General features: G+C 38.4%; 2 protein-coding genes across 4 annotated transcripts; one reads left to right on the top strand and one right to left on the bottom strand.

Annotated features, from left to right (window-relative positions):
- Nucleotides 1-1,247: 1,247 nt before the first annotated feature.
- On the bottom strand, nt 1,248-10,430 carry LOC135470778 (uncharacterized). Of its 3 annotated transcripts, none has more exons than XM_064749831.1 (7): nt 10,314-10,430; nt 7,638-8,601; nt 6,480-7,031; nt 5,872-6,009; nt 5,255-5,325; nt 4,214-4,456; nt 1,248-3,095 (listed from the first exon to the last, which is right to left on the bottom strand). In XM_064749831.1, exons 2-7 carry the CDS (start codon nt 8,587-8,589, stop codon nt 3,042-3,044), a joined length of 2,010 nt encoding a protein of 669 aa, XP_064605901.1. In that variant the 5' UTR covers nt 8,590-8,601; nt 10,314-10,430; the 3' UTR covers nt 1,248-3,041. The 3 variants fall into 3 exon arrangements, with proteins under 3 accessions (XP_064605901.1, XP_064605907.1, XP_064605893.1); XM_064749837.1 differs by lacking the exon at nt 10,314-10,430 and adding an exon at nt 9,872-9,975; XM_064749823.1 differs by lacking the exon at nt 10,314-10,430 and adding an exon at nt 9,543-9,727.
- A 73-nt stretch (nt 10,431-10,503) lies between these two features.
- On the top strand, nt 10,504-19,549 carry LOC135470802 (large ribosomal subunit protein uL23m-like). The gene is made up of 5 exons (XM_064749848.1): nt 10,504-10,601; nt 13,096-13,245; nt 14,432-14,514; nt 15,579-15,655; nt 16,521-19,549. The coding sequence occupies exons 1-5, from the start codon at nt 10,555-10,557 to the stop codon at nt 16,674-16,676; spliced, it is 513 nt and encodes a 170-aa protein (XP_064605918.1). The 5' UTR covers nt 10,504-10,554; the 3' UTR covers nt 16,677-19,549.
- Nucleotides 19,550-20,853: the final 1,304 nt, after the last annotated feature.

Genomic DNA, 20,853 nt, shown 5'->3' with positions numbered 1-20,853 from the left:
GCAGCAGTTTCAGTACCGGTATAGAGCCTACAAATTAACTAATTTAGTTCATTTATTGTTAAACCTGCAATGTGAGGAGCATGGGAGTGTGAAATGTCAAAGAGTCAGTTATTGAATCCTGGCCAGCCAATGGGGAAAAAAAAAACTCTATTGTCATGAGAATGGAAGGGTGATAGCAAAAGCTGTCCACAATAATAAAAGCAAGCTATGTATTTCTGTTATAAATGTGTTTATTTTTTAATTCTGAGATCGCAGTTGACGGCAGGGATGAAGTACAACATGGTGGCGACACATATATATGACACATAACTGATGCATATGCCAATGATTTAGGGCACAGGTATTGTAAACCGCATTTTTGTTTGTCACAATCACATAAACAACTCTGCTACACAAAATTTTACTGTTGCACAATGTACCATTCAGTCAAACCCAATATGAGATCAGCCTTTATAAACTGACGGGTTATTAAGGAGTAAAAATACAACCACTTTACATTCCATTGGTTAATTACTCTGATGTACAAATGTACAATCTTTTAATACACATCAGAGCGCCAAATTTTTTTACCATAAATATTATAAACTTTGGCATACAAACTAAGAGCTGCACAGAACTGAGCCGAATTTCTATCAACTCAAATAATAAACTAAATCAGTTCTGCAAATATAACAAAAGTAAAGCACTGCCATATTTTTGTGTCTGATTACCTGACGTAAATAATGTAAAAAGTGAAAATAAAACTACCCGAACATTACATTCTTAAGTAAATTAAAATAAAATGGAATGAACATCAACCTGATTTTAACTATAACATGAATTCCGGAAAATAAATTAAAATTTATAATTTGTTACATTTGATAAAGCATATAAAAAATGTTTGATTTTTCAAACATTAGTATAAAAAATGGCCCTCAGGGGGAACATCAATACAAACTGAGTGATACTGAAGATTTGTGACCAAAGGTTAAATCTACTGTCTTTGTTACATATTTAGGCCAACTGCCTTCAAGTGGTATTCAAATCAAGGCAGATTTCCAATAATTAAGCTCACCATTATAAACTGGTCTGCATGTGGTGTACTTAGTAATACCCTGTATCATTATCTTAATGTATTTAATCAAGGTGGGGGGAGGGGAACGATTGTTTTGATGATTTGTAAAAGTTTCTGGAATATTTTTAAACAAATATATTTTCATTAACCAAATGCTTTGCTGGGCAGTTGATTAATGAAAAAAGTGGAAAGTGGAAATCCATCCAACCATTCTCTAACAAACAGCTGATACTCATGAAATCCAAACAGTACCTTACACCTTGTTACCTCAGGTAAGCTTACATGGGCAATACACTTCACGCATTTCACTCCATACAACTGGTCACATAAGCCACAACAATGCACACGTGTATGACAAAATACAAAATTGGTACAAATTTTCTGCATACAAAAACATTTGCCGATAATTATAAATGTTATATCAAATCAATACACATTTGCGCAAGCTCCATTTATTGATAAAAAAAACTTGGCCAGACACAAACATCATGATCAAGATTTTATGCCATTTATTACAGATATTGCAAATAAACGATGAAAATAAATATCACAGATTGAACACAATACAGATAAAATAATACCATGAAATGGGACTGTAGCAGTGAACACAATACAGATAAAATAATACCATGAAATGGGACTGTAGCAGTCAGAACTCACATACACATTACTGATAAGACAATTCTACTGTGAATTATTAAGTGAAGTCCCCTCTATAGAAGACTGATGAGATGAAAAAAAATCATGATCAAATGTTTGACAGCAATATATTTATTTATTCATTTGATTGTTGTTTTACGCCATACTCAGGAATATTTCGTTCATACCACGGCGGCCAGCATTATGGTGGGAGGAAACGGGGCAAAGTCCGGGGGGAAACCCACAACCATCGGCAGGTTGCTGCCAGACCCTCCCTCATACGTCTGGAGAAGAAGCCAACATGAGCTGGACTTGAGCATTGGCGAGAGGCTCCTGAGTCATTATGCTGCGCTAATGCGCCAGCCGACTCACTGGTTGAGCATAATTTAGACCAATTTCTCTGGATTTGTCTGTCTAAAAGCAGAAGACCATGCTTTCTCTTGAATAAAGCCATTTTATTTCATCAATTTTGACATACTATACTGTCGTTTTTTCTTCGCTACATTTGCGACACAAATTATGTGAATAAACATTCATGTCACTTCAATAAATGAATTCTGGCACAAGTCGTACTGTAACTCTACCGTTTATTCATCAATGATATTGAAAACCTGTAAGGTAGTCATTTCTTGTACTTGTAATTACAGTTATGTAACCAACCTCCTGACTTACAACTTCAACACTCGACTCAATCTGTTAATGTGACGCCGAATTAAGGTCTAACAACTGTGGTTAAGGGACAAATTAATTGCCGTGTCCTTAACAACACTTTATTCAAATGGGCAATAATAAGTGGAATGAACAATACCAAATTATGCAATGTGAATGAAAAAGCCACATCCTGTTCAACACTCAATATAATCCCACCTAAAAGCTTCCTTCTATACTTTCCTGCCAAATTACCACAGAGAGATTATAGTACTACATATACAGTATGTAGTCCATGTTACAACACATGCTCTGAAATAATAGCATTAAATACACCAGTTGTGGAAATGCATCATCAGCATCTTTTACTGTATTCTTGGGGAGTACAGCATCAACTGTCTGCAGCCTTTCTGGATCCCAATACTGGTAGATCTACAGTTGAAGAACACTTCAGCTGGTACTTGCCCATGTAATTCCTTTGAAGGATCAATCAAATCCGTGGTGATGTATACATGCATATAGGATTTCCTTTTCAGCCTTTAAAGGCTTTTCTCAACCTTCATCATTTTCTTATTTAGCTCTTAGTGTAACTTCAAGCAAACATATTGTCATATACATATGTCAACAAGGTTATTTAGTGGTTTGTTTTTCCCCAGAGCGTTGCACTCGAGCTGTAAATACTTCGACATTTCGGAATGTATTACTTCTTATCCACAATATCAAGCTCCGAGTCTGATTCTTCCAGCATTGAATCCTGTAAACAAAAAAAAACAAAAAAAAAATAAATGTTCAGCTCAAATCTCTCTAAAAACATTCACCAGAGTCATCAAGGGTTTATGTAAAATTATCTCATAGATATGTAGTCAATATTAATGTCATCAAAACCCCCCAGCACTACTTTGTTATTGCTGTGACCTCCATCATATAGGATTTCATGTCATCTTGCATGCAGACCTCTCGTTATGTGAATGGTACATGTTGAAGGATAGGAGGCCTAGCGTTCAGATAGGAAGTCAAATTTGACGAAAAGGTTGAGGAATTAGTGTAGTCACAGCCTGGGAAGAGTGGTATTAATTACAGCAGCAAAGTGTACCTATAAATGGGGTTCAGATAAACAAACTGGGCCAGCTTTCAAACCATTAACACCTCACAGTTCGTTTTCTTTGTGTTTCATATTGATTACCTCTGCCAAGGAGGCCTACTTTAGTCGGCGTTTTAAAAGAAATGGAGAAGTTATGCAGGGATGTAAATGGAATAAAGTGTGCATGATGGACTTTGGCCATGGACCAGTTATTCAGTACATTTTTTATTTATCAGTTTTTTAGTCAAATCAGAAGGTGTGTCCTTGTAGCATACACATGATTGCAGTCCTGCCTCATAAGACAGACTCACAAATGACACTTGGCATGATGTCTTGGCATGAAAGGCAGTTACAATTTTACTGACACTTGTCTCAAATGTACATGTACTTGTCCTATCCCTCTGTTCCATGAATTAAGTACAAAAATTGTGAATTTAAAAGCTATCAAACTGAAGACCTCTTCAACTCAATGACATAAGATAACTGAAATTCATGTCCAGACATTTAAATTTCTCGATCTTTACTACAAATGAAATGACAAATTTGAATGAAACTCATTTAACAGCACAGTTCAATTTTGTGCATAGAAAATGCAATTTCTGCACTGTTCAACTAAAGCACTTTTATGAAACACAACAAGAAGATGTACATGTAAAACCATGACAATGTGAAAAACTTTTGAGAAAGTAGCAGTGTTTGCACCAGAAGGCTTCCACCAAACAATCTCTGCTTGGACTAACTGCACAATGGAAAAAAAAACAACAAAGACAGGCCATCTTTTTATAACTTACCCATCCACCCTGGCCAACAATCCATGCAGCAAATGTATCCTCGAAGTAGCGCAACGTGTTCTCTTTAATCTTCATGGCTAAGGCACCACCAGCACCAGCTATCTGAACAGCACCTTTAGTGAGGTGAAACAACATGGCTATCTGTTTGACACTCGTCTCATGACCTATGGCTTTCTGCACAGTGTTCTGGAACGTACTGTATGTGGCATTCTTCACCATTTGTAAAGCTGGGGACATGTTCATCTGGAAGAAAATTGAAGGGAAAATATACTGTTTGATTGTCTCTTACATTTAAGTACAACTTTATGGAAAGTCAATCACATTCATTTTTCTTTTCTTTTTTTACAAAGCTCTCACCACCAACTTTTAACTAACATGACTTAAATTTTTTGGTACATTTCCATGACACAATTCACGCTCTCATTGGCTTTCATCATCCCCTTTAGCTGAGCCTATATCTGTTGCTGCTTGCTTGTCCCTCTGACCAACAAGTCACATTCTAATTTTCATCATCAACCGAAAGAAATAACATAAGTCTGGGAGCAAGATGACATCATACTTACTGTAGATTATAATGATCAAATTTTTTCCCAACTTGGCAGTAACCACAATGTTCATTCTACATCACAAATTTTATTAAAAAAGGACTTTGCAAGCTGCTGGATTATAGCCATCATTATTTATTTATTTATTTATTTATTTGATTGGTGTTTTACGATTCATTTTATAGCTGCCAGAGGCAGCTCTATAAGCACTTGGTTATCAGTTTGTCTGTCTGTCTGTCTGTCTGCCTGCTTTTTACAAAATCTTGAAGCTATTGAAAAGTTATGCTTGTTTCAAGGCTTTGTTACCCAAGATAACCTACACATAAGGTTAAAATGAACACAGGATTCTTTATAAGAAAGAAAAAGTGTGTTTCATGTACACCTGTGGAGACTGTTTGTCTTTAATCAGGGAGTTAGTGTAGTTGTAGATCAGTGTGTAGGTTATCCCTGGACACATTGTCACGAAGCAGAAGTGATGGGATGATTAGATACTTACATCGGTGTTGATCTGATCTCCTTTGTCGCGCAAACAGTCTAACAACTTTTTCTCTAAAGACGTCAGTTCTTCTGTAAAAAGGGGAAAACACCACATAAACCAGACCTGCAATATGATTGTTATGAATAACTTATCAAAAACACGTATACTGCATTTAAACTCAAACTTTAGCTTTTTTCAAGTAACAAATTTTTCTCGATTTGCACTGATTCATCTTACTTATAGGGCCACTTAATAGTTCTTTGTGAAGTTTGACTAATTTCTTGCCAAAAATACTTAGAGGTTGGCATCAATAGTATCATTTTAAAGTGTGATTCTTCTCAACATATGTTTTTACAGGCCAAATTTTGTTGGAAATACAGCACTCATCAATGTATTCATCAATCAGTTTATTTAATTCTTTTCACTGTATTTAATTCAAATGCCCAAAATTTGATAAAATTTTCTTGTTTTACTTTTCATTGAAATATTGATGAATATACGGGATAAACTTCTGACAATTTTTGTGAAAGTGAACCCTGGAGAGCAGCATCTATCAGTACTGACAGGACTGTAAAGCCCTTTGCTTGAACTTTACTGTATTGATATTTGGCAATCTGCCATAAAGCATTCCTTACCTTTAGGTGTTTCGGCTTCAGATTCCACGTATACGTCAGCAATGTCGGCCAGCTTGCGAGCTATGATATCATACATCTGCTCTTTTTCTTCCTCTGACTTTTCATCGAAAGGAACACTGTCTTTACCGGGGGGATGATCTGTTCATTACAAAACAGAGCAAAAAAATTTTTGCAACTATAAGCATTAAAAAATAAAACGCACAAAGAGCGAATGTGGTTGTGTCTGGTTCAAGTGATTGAAACAGTTTCATTTGAGATCAGAAATTAATCCTTGATTAACGAGGTTCAATATCAGGTAAACATGTCAGTGGAGCTGTTTGTTAAGTATCTTTACCTGGTAAGTGGTTTCTGTCTCCGCTATGCCAGATTCCACCAACATTTCGACCTGAACGTGTTTTATATAATAATAACAAGTACCCGAAAATTCAACCGAGAAAGTATACCATCAGATGTAATTTGAAAACAAACTTCAAAAGGGTTTGAAAATTAAAACGTTTTGTTCATATATTGGCACGTATGAGCTGCACAAGAGCTGATCCAGTTGAAAAATTGAACCTTGAGCACCTGTTCTGAGACCCTCCCACAGATAATTTCCTTATAATTTTTACCTGTGTAATCCTTTCCATCCATGACAACATTAGAAGGTAGCTTTAAGTTTTCATCCACAATGACTCGTGATCTTGTCTCGATTTTCCCTTTGCTGGTACAGACAACTTGGTCAACTTGGTGTCGGTCAAGGTCAAGATCAAAGGATTCCTGGGGGGCCATGACCGCATCTTGTCGGGTGATCCCAGACAGGCCAAGCCGTGACCTCCGCCCGTCACCTAACCCTGAACCAAGCAAAACACGGGGCGAAGACGGAGATGATCCAGGGTTCCCTCCACTACCTCCAGGTGATTTGCCTGTTGGACCTTCCACAGTGTCGTAGTCAGATGCGTCACCATCAACGCGGGTCTGGCGAGTTATCAGCTCGCTGAAGAACTCGGTGACCTTGGCTTTTTCTCTGCCAGAGAAGGTCTTTCTCTGATTCATAGAGTACTCATGTCTCCCACATGCCAGGGCTTCAGATACTGGTTCAGAATTTGTGCGATGGAATGGCGTAGATTTTGGCCCTGTCTTCATGTTCAATTGAGATATGACAGGTTCCACAGATTTCGACGCTGCAAAGAGTACAGAGAAAATATAAATTTTACTAAAACAAATGTATTAATCTATCTTTTGTGAAGGAGAGTAAAAGAAGGGAGGGAGGTCCAATGACTGCTACATGTCTAATACAATTCCGGTGTTAATTATTCCTCTATTTTGGTGTCCGAACTCTTATTACTACTCTTCACAAAATGTTTAATTTTCATATTACTAAACCTGAGTTTTTACTACATTTTATTACCCTTTTCACAGATATATTCACTTTTTCACATGCTGCTTTGCCAGCTTTGGGTTTGTATTTAGTTACTGCTAACAGTGATAGCCGTTCATTTCCAGCCATTTTGGAGAAAACATGAACGTGTGTCAAGGTAATGTAGTGTACATGCATGCAAATCCAGGCTGTACCAGCCTCTCCACGAAACACAGGAGTAAGATTCTCTTCAAGCTTACTCCACTTGAAGGTTATAGTTTCAGTACAATTCTTCTCAGCACAATGACAAACCTGTTCACCCTGCCACATAAAGCCACGTATTAGAGACATGTATGTTAGAGTAGACATTTTTGCCACCACAGACTAACATAGAACGTATTTGTTTCAAACAGATATTAAAAGTATGTACCAGATAAGCCATCTTTTGCACCTGTAGACTTTCTCCGACTGAAGCTTCGTCTGATCCGCCCTAAAACGCCTCCGAAGCCATTTTCACTTTCTTTCACACTAATACGCTTTTTGGTGTGTCTCATCTGAACCTCATCCTCCACCTCTATGTCCTCTGTCGTGTCCTCAGTTCGTATGATCATCGGCTGTTCACTGCTGCCATTTGGATGAAGCACCTCCTGATGAATGTGAGTATGAGTGTGTGTTCGAACTTCAGCTAACACATCCTCATGTGCTTTACGGGAACCATTCTCAGATTTAGCTTTTGAGTCCTTAGCCTTAGCCTTCTTCTTTGCTTTTGTGCGATATTTCTTCAACTTTTTCTCCTTTTCTTTCAAAATTTCATCCACGTCATTAGGCTGCTTTTTGAAAGCATGTCGTAATCGCTCCTTAGTACGCGTAAACAGACTTTTCTTTCTTCGTCCCTTTTTCACAGATAGCGACTCATCTTCTGTATCAGACGAGGAAACGGAGCCAGTTTTTCCAAGCTGGCCCTTCTTATAGTAATCAATAGGGACGGATTTCTTTGAAGGGGAATGTGAGCCGTTATTTGTTCTGGTGTCCAATACAACATCTTTATCTATCCGTGTTCTGTAACTAGACGGCAAACTTGAAGTCTTGTTTCTAAAATTTTCTTTTTCAAACTCACTGGCATCTTCAAAAATCACATCTGCTGCATCATGAAGAAAAGAATCAACTGATGCTTGTTTATAACTGTCACTTCTCAGGTAATGCCTCTGGGGGTCTTCTGTGACTTCATAGCTAACAACCCTCTGGTAGTTATAAGGGGTCACACCTGCTGCAGCCTTGTTTTGGGTTGCTATTTTCCGCTGTAAAAACTTCTCCAGAATCTGGGCTGCATCTTCCTTGACTCCTGGGATTGTGGCCAGCCGTCTGTCACGCCTTCCAGACATCTTCACATAATCCTAGAAAGAAAAAAAAATTCTCAAAATTACTAGTAACCGACTGATTTATTGCACTTTTAATGCTGTATTCAATAGTTTTTAACTGAAACAATGATGATCAGAGATATAGGAGGATGAACCTGGAGTACCTAGTGTAAAGAACTGCTGTTTGCCAGGTACATGTACAATGTACCGTGTCAAAAAGTTGGTCACTTGATTTAAAGAGACAAAAATTTACTTAAAGCCATACAGGCAGCTGTCACTACATCTGTCAAGGGACTAACAGTCACAGCATTTAACTTTATCTTCTCAACCAGCAATGGCTTCATTCAAAATTGAGATTTCAGTTGAGTGATGTAATTTTATGATTCATGTTGTTCAGTAATTTTACACTGGCGTAACTATGCAACTAATAAATAAATCTTGAGACCCGATGCCTTAGTTTTTTGTCTCTGGATTTACATACAAATTTCCACACATATCCAGCAGCCTCTATTTTATCACTGCATCTATAGTTGGCACTGAGTAAAAATAACTGCTTAGTGTAACAGTGGCATATCTGTAATGAACAGGCCAATACTGACATTTGGAAAAGTACGTCTTAACATGTACATGTAACACTAAGATGCCTCACACACATCTTCAACACATCAAATTTCCTGTGTAAATCCTGTGGACTCGAACTCACAGCAACCGCACTGGTAAGAAATATAGTTAAATACATAGAGGACAAAATACTTGATGATGAATTTTACAACACATGTCACACAGAAGCTGTGGAGGCATGACAGAGACTAAAAGAGCAGTACATTTATACATAAAAAAGATACATGTGTTATTTACCTTGTCATACATGTACACATTTAAAGCATTCAAGACACACTTGGTTAAAACATACTTGCCATGTCAATATCTGACACATTTCAGTATAACTAAAACTCAGTTGTAAATAAGATACCTACGACTGTTTTACTTCGTCGAAGGAAAGCGTTAACTCTATGTTCATCACAGTCCTTATTTGGCATCTTTGAACGAACTCTTTTGAAACATGAAATCCACAAATAATAGTGGTAATGACCTTAGGATAGCTCACTGAACTACCCTATCTCTGCTTCATAATAAACTGATCAATCTCCTGAATTAACGTTCTGTGTTTGTCACTAAAGCCACTTTGTCATACACTATATACTGCTGTGGTCATAGTGCGACGTAGGTGGTTTACTAACGCTATTACTAAAATTAGACCACATGTAATCAATAATCGAGCAAAAAAATGTAAACAGTGACTCACACTCCATCTGTGCTTACAGTAGTACTTGCCCACCTGCTGCTGTCGTCACTAACTCAATCGACTTTCAAATTCAAAGGTTATGCCATGATGACTAACACAAAGTAGTCCATTCCAGGTAAAAACGAAGAAGTAAAAATAGCTTCTCCGAATTCCCAACACTTCACCAGCCTGACCAGGTACGCATGTGGTGACAGGTCGAAAGAAATGGAAGCCAGTACCTTCTATACGACTGAGTTCCCAATGGACATATATGGTCTAATCGGGGGTTAACACAAGGTCATATCGATCGCTTGTGATTATGCAATGTCACATTCCGGGCAGATTATACATGCATGTCTGAACATCGGCGGAGGTAGGGTGAACTTGACGGAACTAATACACGAAATTCGCTTAAGCAATCACGTAAATATCACCCATTCAAACCTTAAATAACCTAACTCACCGGTCAAGGCAGTTGATAAACACCTTGTGTAGTTCAGGGCCAAGTTCGAATTCCTCAGGCGAAAGTGAAACCAGATTCTAAAGGATATACCTGAGACGTTAACAGGAAAACCCAATTCGTAACACAGAGCACTTCCTTGTTGACGTCACATCTGCTGTGGGGAAGCCAATCAAATTGTCTCATTCTCCATTTAGCAGGTTGGCCAGTCTAACGTCACAGATACGGATCAGTCAGTGCAAATATGTCTTTTTCCAGAAGCAGCCAAATAAAACACCTCAGGTCGCTGATGTAAGTAGCGAGCATATACGACAGTAAACAACGCGCAATGTATGACTTTGCCACAGGTTTTTTACTTGTGTGAACAACTTAAAAAGTAAAATCCACAGCTGACGAAAACTAGACCCTCTTTGGGGCCACGGCTTTCTATGTAGATGTTTATTATTTTAGGCAGTAAGGGTATTGGCGACTGGAGTCCATGCTAAATTTAGGGTATCCTGTTGTGGCATTTGTCAGAAAATGTGCCTGTCTGTATTTGACTCTGTCTGTTTTGGATCTGTGTCCCTATTTTACACAGCACAACTACCAACCCATCAAAATAATTTTCTGAACACGTGGAATAGGCCTATACAGACCATAACAAGATTATAATTAAATCCTTTCTAATTACATGGCATTATATTGTAAGGCAATGGCATAGACAAGAACAAGCGAAACAAGTCTTGTGCATCCGTCTAGGGCACCATACTCCTTACAGCGCATGCGTCGCTCCCTAGTTTTCGCTTTACATCACGTAGGCTTGTTTAGGATTAGCCTCATCACTTGTGTCATCCTGCAGAACTATTTAATCAGCATTTATCAAGAAAATTGATGTGTTACTGACCCCTCTCATATCAGTGATGTGTTGCTGACCCCTCTCATACCAGTGACGTCTTGCTGACCCCTCTCATACCAGTGACATCTTGCTGACCCCTCTCATACCAGTGAAGTGTTGCTGACCCCTCTCATACCAGTGATGTGTTGCTGACCCCTTTCATACCAGTGAGGTGTTGCTGACCCCTCTCATACCAGTGAAGTGTTGCTGACCCCTCTCATACCAGTGACGTGTTGCTGACCCCTTTCATACCAGCGACGTGTTGCTGACCCTCACATATCAGTGACGTGTTGCTGACCCCTTTCATACCAGTGATGTGTTGCTGACCCCTCTCATACCAGTGACGTCTTGCTGACCCCTCTCATACCAGTGAAGTGTTGCTGACCCCTCTCATACCAGTGAAGTGTTGCTGACCTCTCTCATATCAGTGACGTGTTGCTGACCCCTTTCATACCAGTGATGTGTTGCTGACCCCTCTCATACCAGTGACGTGTTGCTGACCCCTCTCATACCAGTGAAGTGTTGCTGACCCCTCTCATACCAGTGATGTGTTACTGACCCCTCTCATACCTGTGATGTGTTGCTGACCCCTCTCATATTAGTGACATCTTGCTGACCCCTCTCATACCAGTGACGTGTTGCTGACCCCTCTCATACCAGTGATGTGTTGCTGACCCCTCTCATACCAGTGACGTGTTGCTGACCCCTCTCATACCAGTGATGTGTTGCTGACCCCTCTCATATTAGTGATGTGTTGCTGACCCCTCTCATATTAGTGATGTGTTGCTGACCCCTCTCATACCAGTGACGTCTTGCTGACCCCTCTCATACCAGTGAAGTGTTGCTGACCCCTCTCATACCAGTGACGTGTTGCTGACCCCTCTCATACCAGTGATGTCTTGCTGACCCCTCTCATACCTGTGATGTCTTGCTGACCCCTCTCATATTAGTGATGTCTTGCTGACCCCTCTCATACCAGTGAAGTGTTGCTAACCCCTCTCATACCAGTGACGTGTTGCTGACCCCTATCATACCAGTGACGTGTTGCTGACCCCTCTCATATCCATTGAGGTAGCGATGAAGGTCAGAATTGTAAAATAACATGCTAGCTAGACCACACCCATGATAGCCATGAAATAGGTGGCTATTTCAACACCTCTCTTTATACTGTGTTGGTGAAGTATCACAGAGGTAACATTGTGTATCCCTGTTCCTCCTAAAAATTGCCGCAGATTTCCGAAAGTAAGCTCAGTGGAAGTGATCTCAACCAAGTCAGCATATTGTGACACCCCTGCACATTCCTGCGCTGGAAAAACAAATCCCTTTTTCTGTCCTCAGATGAATTTTGAAGATTGAAGTTGTTCTTACATACAGTAATTTTAAATATCATAGAGCTCAGTTACATTTCAGAAACCACATGTATGTCACATTACTTTTTAAAATGGCTGTCAACGGCAGTGAATGTAATGTAGTTTTTAGGTGAGATTTGTGTAGTAACAATAAAGTATTTGAGATTCAATCGGAGAATAGTTCACGATGTGATATCAAACTTGTAGTTTGTTGGCTACAAGTTGTATGGGAAGTAAAGCATCTAAATCTCAAGAATTTAAAACCTACTGGGTAAATTTGCTCGTCATGTGTGTGTTTGATAATTAAGAGCTCTAGTCCTACGTGGTTGAGTGAGCAGTGTGTGACTTGGGAACCTTTTTGCTAATGAGGTAGCTCAAGTCCAGCTCATGTTCACCTGACTTTCTCCTGGGTTGTATGTGGGAAGGTCTGGCAGCAACCTGTAGATGGTCACGGGTTTCTACGGGTGTGCCAGGCGACGTAATAATGAAATATTCTTGACTATGGCGTAAATAGCACCAATCAAATATAAGATAAATAATTAATTGAACTTTTAATTTGTAGACCATTATGGCAGAAGAAAATCCCACGTTATCCTTTATATCAGAAAGGAAACCCACAATTGAGAATCTTTCTCCCACAGTTCTGGATGAAGATGGTGAAACCAGAGAAAGACTTTCCTCCTGATCGTCTCAGCTTCATTGTTCATCCACAGTATGTCATTGTTATAAATCAATTGCCCTAAATCATGTGTACAAATCTAAACCATATGAAAATATTTTGCAACGTTATGTATGATGGTGAACAAGGGCAAGCCGTGTTTGTTTATGTTTATGCATTAATTTGATTGACTTTCAGTGCCATACTCCAGAGTGTTTCACATTTACAACAGCTGGAAAAAGGGATTGGAGCTAGTAAAAATATAAATAAATATCTGTAGATAACATTTGGTATTTTTTGCTAAAAGTGGTTTGGAATCCTTGGTGTATTGAATTCTCCTTGAATTAGATTGAGTGCTACATGTTTGTTGTAATAAACAGAAGGTGGTAATACTTAAAATTACAAAATTATTCATCTCGTTATTCGAAATTACATAGTATATGGGCGTAACCCAATCAGCTCTCCAAGAAAAGCTTTATGAGGGTTTTCGATAGAGGTTTTCAGTTTCTTCATATTTCTTTCAGGGTTTATTTGTTTAAAATTTCTAACATTTTCATTAGCAAAAAACAAAAAAAATTGTTTCCTGCTAAAGAATCCTATATGTTCTGATACCCACAGATAAGGCTATGCCCAGCAAAGAATTTTTTAAGGATGACCTTGTTTTCTGGATCAGCCTGCTGGTTTATGTGCAGTGAAATTTTAATAACATTGACCTAGTCACTTGATATCAGTCAGTGTTCCAGTTTTCAACTGACATGAAACCATCTATTGACATTCTTTGTCAGTGGACTTGTTTGTCACGTTACATATGTTTTCCAGGTGTTCAGGGTGTGATGGAGGTTTCCCCTGGGCCATACTTCAGAGGTTTCCTCCACTTTATATGTATCAAGCTGACCCAGGTTGTACACTCATGTATGTTCATTTTTGTAAGATCACCACTGGCTAATGTCAGACTTTATACAGTATTCAGTCATTTTAAACAAAAGACTGGTCAATAGGATGTACATTTAAAGAATTTCTTATGTTGCAACACTCACCAAAGTGTCTTCAACAGAGAATAGGGTGAAAGCCTTTACTGAGTGTCGCAACGTAAGAAATTGTCTAAGTATATATCCGGTGGAACAGTCTCAGTGCTTTTGTTTAGTGTACTCTATCTGGATGGCTCAGAGTATTCATTCCTACATATTCAGTTATGGTATTTATTTATTTTTATTTCATCTCTTACTCAATTTTATTTCAGGATGACAAAACTAGATATTAAGAACTATTTGGAGAAGATTTATCATGTTCCGGTCATCTATGTCAAAACAGAGCTGCGCCCAGGTATGTCTGATGAAGGACTTGATGTCTGTTTGCAGGGCAGCGGTCAGTGCTTGTAGGATTTATTTGATTGGTGTATGCCGTACTCAAGAATATTTCACTTATAGGACGGCGGCCAGCATTATGGTGGGTGGTGACCGGGCACAGCCTGGGGGGAACCCACAATTATCCGCAGGTTGCTGGCGGACCTTCCCACGTACGGCCGGAGAGGAAGCCAGCATGAGCTGGTCTTGAACTCACAGCGACCGCATTGGTGAGAGGCTTCTGGGTCTGCTTGTAGGAAGTACATCCACTACTTCATGTAATTTTGCTGCTCTGTTTCTTTATCCACACTAGTTCTAACTTTTACCCAGCTCACACTGGCTCTGCCCGACTTCCTCCTACAATAATGCTGGCCTCCATCGTATAAGTGAAATATTCTTGAGTAAGGCGTAAAACACCAATCAAATAAATACATAAATAACTTTTACTCTTATATTAGGCCAAGGTTCACTCAATTGACGGGTTTGAAAGCATTCCTGTTACTTTCATGTATTTTCTGCATGTCCTTGGTTGGCACATAGCTGAAGAGTGGATAAGAGGCTACTTGGACTATACCATTAAGATGTATTATATAAATATTATATGAAAATTGGAAATGTACAAAATGTACACAAAAAAAATAGGTCATTATGTAATACTTTTATGATGGTATTATAGTGAAACTTTCAAAACACTTCTTGCTGAAAGTGTCCCAAACATGGTGTTTTAAATTTGCTCTTCTCACTGATATTGTTGAGGATGATTCCTGTTTGTAAGGACAAAGAAAAAGAGAAGTATAGTTATTGCATGTTGATATATCACTGATAGCACAAAAAACGAGTCTCCTGTCATTGGGGTGATCTAGAACAAGAATAAGGAAAGTTACAAGTTTGAACACCCCTGAGGCAGAGACTATGAAATATTCTTAATTAACATGAAATAAAGAGCTGATAATTATAGTGTATGTGTGTTTGCTTTCTTTGAAATATCTCATTTTTATATGAAGCTGAAATATGAAATATGAAGCTTTTTCATTGGTGTTGTAGGAGAAGACATCAAACACCCAGGAAGAGGTCACGTCATGGCCCGAGAAGATGATTATAAGATGGCCTATGTTTTCTTGGTGAGTTTGCTGCATTTATGCTTCCAAGAAATGCTGTATAGATCTGCTTATTTAGACTTACGTCCTTAAAAAGAATCTGACTCTTCAGCCTTTTATACGTCCAAGAAATGCCTTATTGATAGTGGGATGTTAGGTTTTATTATTGTGTTCATGTTTATTTATTTATTTATTTGATTGAAACCCACGACCATCCGAAGGTTGCTGGAAGACCTTCCCACTTACAGTGGGAGAGGAAGCCAGCATGAGCTGGACTTGAACTCACTGCTACTGCATTGGTGAGAGGCTCCTAGGTCGTTACGCTGCGCTAGCACCCTAACCGACTGAGCCATGGAGGCCCCCGTATTGTGTTCATGTAAATTTGGATCAAAGTTGGTATTGGGCCTTTTAAGTGCTTAAAGTTCTCTTTGTGATGCAACATGTCTACCTTGTACGGAGCTAGTTGTGCCATTGTAATCACAGAAAGAATCAGATATTACTACGCTCTCGCACTTATGAATGACATTCCAGTGTTGACAGAAAAAGACATTGTGACCAAAATCCTTTGATCTTTCTCAAGTCAGGAGCTTTGTGTAGAATAAATCTGCCCACAGAAAAAAAAAAAGACTAGTCACTCCGTTTCCTTTTCATGCAAACCTAACACCACTTTAAGTCGAGTTGCATTTCAATGTTGAATCTTGCACCTATATCAAGCCAGTTAGAAAACCTTATTAAACTCCTTAGTTTCAGAGACATCATTGAAACACTAAAGTTGTTGAGAAGTTGTAAGTTGTTTAATTGCTTTCTCTTACCACTTGGAATGTGTCTCTTAACATATGCAAACTTCACAAAAGCCAAACCTAACACTATCCAAAATTTTTCTTTTCAGGCACCAGGGGTTGAGTTTACATTTCCGGACATATTTGGTGGGGCAAATACAAAAAGTGAAAAAGAAAGTGATGATTTGAAGAAAGAAAGGGAAAAGGAAAAAGCGATACAGGCTAAGCAATGGGACAAACTCAGCATACCACCTTGGTTTCGGTAGCATTAGTTCTGTATAAGTGTAAAAGACTTGTTTATAGGGAGTGCTGTATGTATCTACAGTGTATCTTGTCTTCTGGGGGAATGTTTATAGGGATATGCGCCGGGACTATGTGATATCGGACATCCACTGCAATAATGAAAGGACTATCAGCCTGGATTTGAATTCTTGCCAGAGAACAATTTGAAAGTGGAAATTGTCCATGTGATGCCAGATTTACATCCAATGTAGTTCCAAGGGAGACAATTTCCACATGATACAGTGTTTTTAGTATTGACAGAACAGAATGATGTCAGTAATAACTCTTTTTGTTAGTACAATCAAACCTTGCTATAACGCCCCCCCCCCCCCCCTCCCTTTATAACGCCACTCTCACTTATCGCCAGCATAAGGGCCTGGTACAAAAATCCCTAATGTTTTTTTTCCATAAACTATCGCCACCCTCACTTGATGCCATCCGCCATGCTTTTTTCTGGAGAAAATGTATTAAAACAATCAGTTTTGTCCTCGCTCTTCCTCCAACGATGTGCCACCAGTGTCACAAATCATGGCACTTGATTTATACAGAACTTGTTAACTTCTGTTATCGATCTGTTTTATTTATTTATTTTTTCTCTCATGCAGCATTTGGTTTTTAAACTGATTGAACAGATGTGCACTTTGTAACAAAGTTTTCCAACCCGTAATGAAAGCACTCTTTAAATTTAGAGATAATAAAAGCTTCTCACTGCTAGTCAGATGACTGTTGCAATGGAATGATCGATTCAATTGATTAAAGTGACTTTATTTCCAAGCTGAAAAAATGTATATTCAGCTATAACTGTAGTTCCCTCTGGCATCTGATTTTCACCAGCTTTACAGTTTGAGATTCTGAATTTGTAGATAGTCTCCAAACACCTCGTTCAAGGCTGTGCTCTCTGTCCCAATGGTCATATCTGATATCTCTTTTGTCATGAAAAAGCATGAGGAGATGTTATAAAATAATTAAGGAATCAGATGTGCATGTATTAGTGAGTGATTGTGTATAACTTGCAGATCCTCATTGTACCGCCAAACTCACCCTACTGCCAACATGGCGTCGGTACCAAACCCGGCGTTATAGCAGGTTACCAGTGTAATACATGTAAATCTGAACTATGGAACAGGTGTTGGTATATTTGGAATCTGACACAAGTATGAACCTGTTTTTTAGTCAAAACTCTGAACTACATATTATATGAAACTGTTATTACTAATAAACTATACAGTAGTGTTAATCACAACTCTGAACTACGTATACTACAGTACATGTATGAACCTGTTGTTAGTGATAACTGGTGTTAAAAGAGTATAATAACTGAACTATGCACCTGGTGTTAATCACAACTCTGAACTACATGTACTACAGTACATGTATGAACCTGTTGTTAGTGATAACTGGTGTTAAAAGAGTATAATACTGAACTATGCACCTGCTGTTAATCACAACTCTGAACTACATGTACTACAGTACATGTATGAACCTGTTGTTAGTGATAACTGGTGTTAAAAGAGTATAATAACTGAACTATGCACCTGCTGTTAATCACAACTCTGAACTACATGTACTACAGTACATGTATGAACCTGTTTGTTAGTGATAACTGGTGTTAAAAGAGTATAATAACTGAACTATGCACCTGCTGTTAATCACAACTCTGAACTACATGTACTACAGTACATGTATGAACCTGTTGTTAGTGATAACTGGTGTTAAAAGAGTATAATAACTGAACTATGAACCTGGTGTTAATCACAACTCTGAACTACATGTACTACAGTATATGTATGAACCTGTTGTTAGAGATAACTGGTGTTAAAAGAGTATAATAACTGAACTATGCACCTGGTGTTAATCACAACTCAGGGGTCAGTTCTATGCAGCTATCCCAGTGCTGTGTTAAGCGCATTTACCATGGTGACATATCTCTTCACTGTATCTTTTCACAGAAATTGCACCAGGTGCAGTTTACAACTGCTTCGAACTACATATACTACGGTAAATGCATGAACCTGGTGTTAGTTAGTTCTGAATTCCTATAATATACACCTGGTATCAGTGGGGCAGCTCAAAGCTCTGTACCTGCAGGGCTGCATGCTTGTTTCAAAGTTCATGGTCATTACCTTAATATCACATGAAGTTGTACCAAATCTGAATTCTTTATTTGGTTTATAATATATCTAGGATGTCATTGTTCCATGTAATACAGATGATAGGGATATTCAGATGATTTTGTGGAGGGCAGTTAAGTTGTGGTTTGTTGTTTACCTGGTGAAAAGATGAGTTGATAACTCTTAGTGATACAGTATTATTTCAGTTAGTAGAGTGGCATTTAATGACTTCACCTGCAACCGTAACAAGGTGTCAACTTGCCAGGGGCAATCAAACCCTTTAGTGCTATACTACACAATGTATGACATTGTTGACATTTCCAGTACATGCGTACAATATGTGTGAAGATTTGAATGGCATGTAATAAAATACACATATTTTACATGTGAAGTATAATTTTCGTTTTCATTTTATGGGATGTCGGTTTCAAATAGGTTTATTGTTAGTGCATTGCTGGCAAAACTTTAAAGATGATGGAAGGATGTTATCTATTTCCTAGGCGTTCTGGATTCCATTAATAGTAAACTTTGACCCCTGTTACGCAAGTAAAAAATTCTTGAGCAATTCGATAAATCCAAAAATGTCCACCCTAAAATAATGTCTCTTAGAGTTAGGCCTCCAAAGACCATTTACAGGGCTAAAACCACCACCTTAACTGCAAAGAACTGGGAAAGATATAGATATTTCCCAATGAAGGTTGCATTGCAAAAATATTTTCAGAGTGCAATGTGAAAATGATAACCCACGAGACGCGTATTCATTTATGTTGTGTTATCTTGATTTTCTGTATTTGAACAAGTTTAAACAATGTTCTTAGCTGTAGGCCTTCATGGACTTTATGTATATAGCATGACATCGTGCAGGACGTCTTGATTGACAGTGAGTCTGGTTGCATGACACGAATGTTAAAAGTTGGAATGTTAAAGTTGACTAAACTGGTATCATCCTGCTGAGCTAGAACTGAAACGTCGTTGAACAAAATGTTTCTTGTCTGATGTCATTGCGTCTGGGTATGTAATATCAAACTGTAGAAACAAAAGTGATATCCAATTGTGAAATATTACTTTTATGCATTAATAAATCCTGATATTGCACCTTTATGTAAATAACAAGGCATTCAGAGAATACTGGTAGCTCGCCTGACAACATAATGTTCAAGCCATGTGATACATTCAAATATTGATCTCTAAACCCCAAAAAGTAGAATGAATTATGTGGTGCTAAGATCTTGCTATTAATCAACAAGAAAGACCAAACTTATAATACAGTTAAAACTATGACTGTTTATCGTATGTGTTAAAGATTGCACAGCAGTGACTTCATATGCTATGGAGTTGAAAATCATTGTGGTGGTAACAGACACTGTGGGGAGTTAGTGCACAAATTTACCACAGAAGTATTAGATATGCAAAGCGCTAACTGCATTTGGCAACCCACGTACTGTGGGAGGCAATTGCAACCCTGTGAATAGCTGAGCAAAATGTTGAGCTATGAGGTAAAAAGACTTCCTTGGTCTTTTATATGCAAATTGCTACCAATGATTGGCTATCTGTGTACTATGGGTGGGCACTGCAACCCTTTGATTGGCCTAAAACTTTACCCAAACTGGACACCAATAGCATCTTATCCCCATCACAATACCTCTCCTTACTTTGTAAGGTGAGCTAATAAAATTCATTACATTCCTTACCCATTACGACTGCTGCTTTCATTAACTCTGAAGGTCTGTCAGCAACCTGCAGATGGTCGTGGGTTTCCCCTGCGCTGTACCTGGTTTCCACCCACCATAATGCTGGCCGCCGTCGTATAAGTGAAATATTCTTGAGTACGGCTTAAAACACCGATCAAATAAATAAATAAATTCTTCTATCTTTTGTTGGAAGAGACATCAGGATTATCAGACTATAAAGCCTCAGAATTTAGAGCAGAACAGGACAAAAAATGATTTAAAAGTTCCATGACAGTAAACATTGGTGACAATATCTATTACCTTTTTTAATAAAAATTATGGTGAAAGTATAACAATATGCTCAGCATAAATAGAAAATC

The sequence above is a fragment of the Liolophura sinensis genome, chromosome 1 (assembly GCF_032854445.1).
Source record: "Liolophura sinensis isolate JHLJ2023 chromosome 1, CUHK_Ljap_v2, whole genome shotgun sequence".
NCBI classification, from domain to species: Eukaryota; Metazoa; Mollusca; class Polyplacophora; order Chitonida; family Chitonidae; genus Liolophura; species Liolophura sinensis.
The sequence above is the reverse complement of the archived record's forward strand: the minus strand, read 5'-3'. Positions and strand labels throughout refer to the sequence as shown.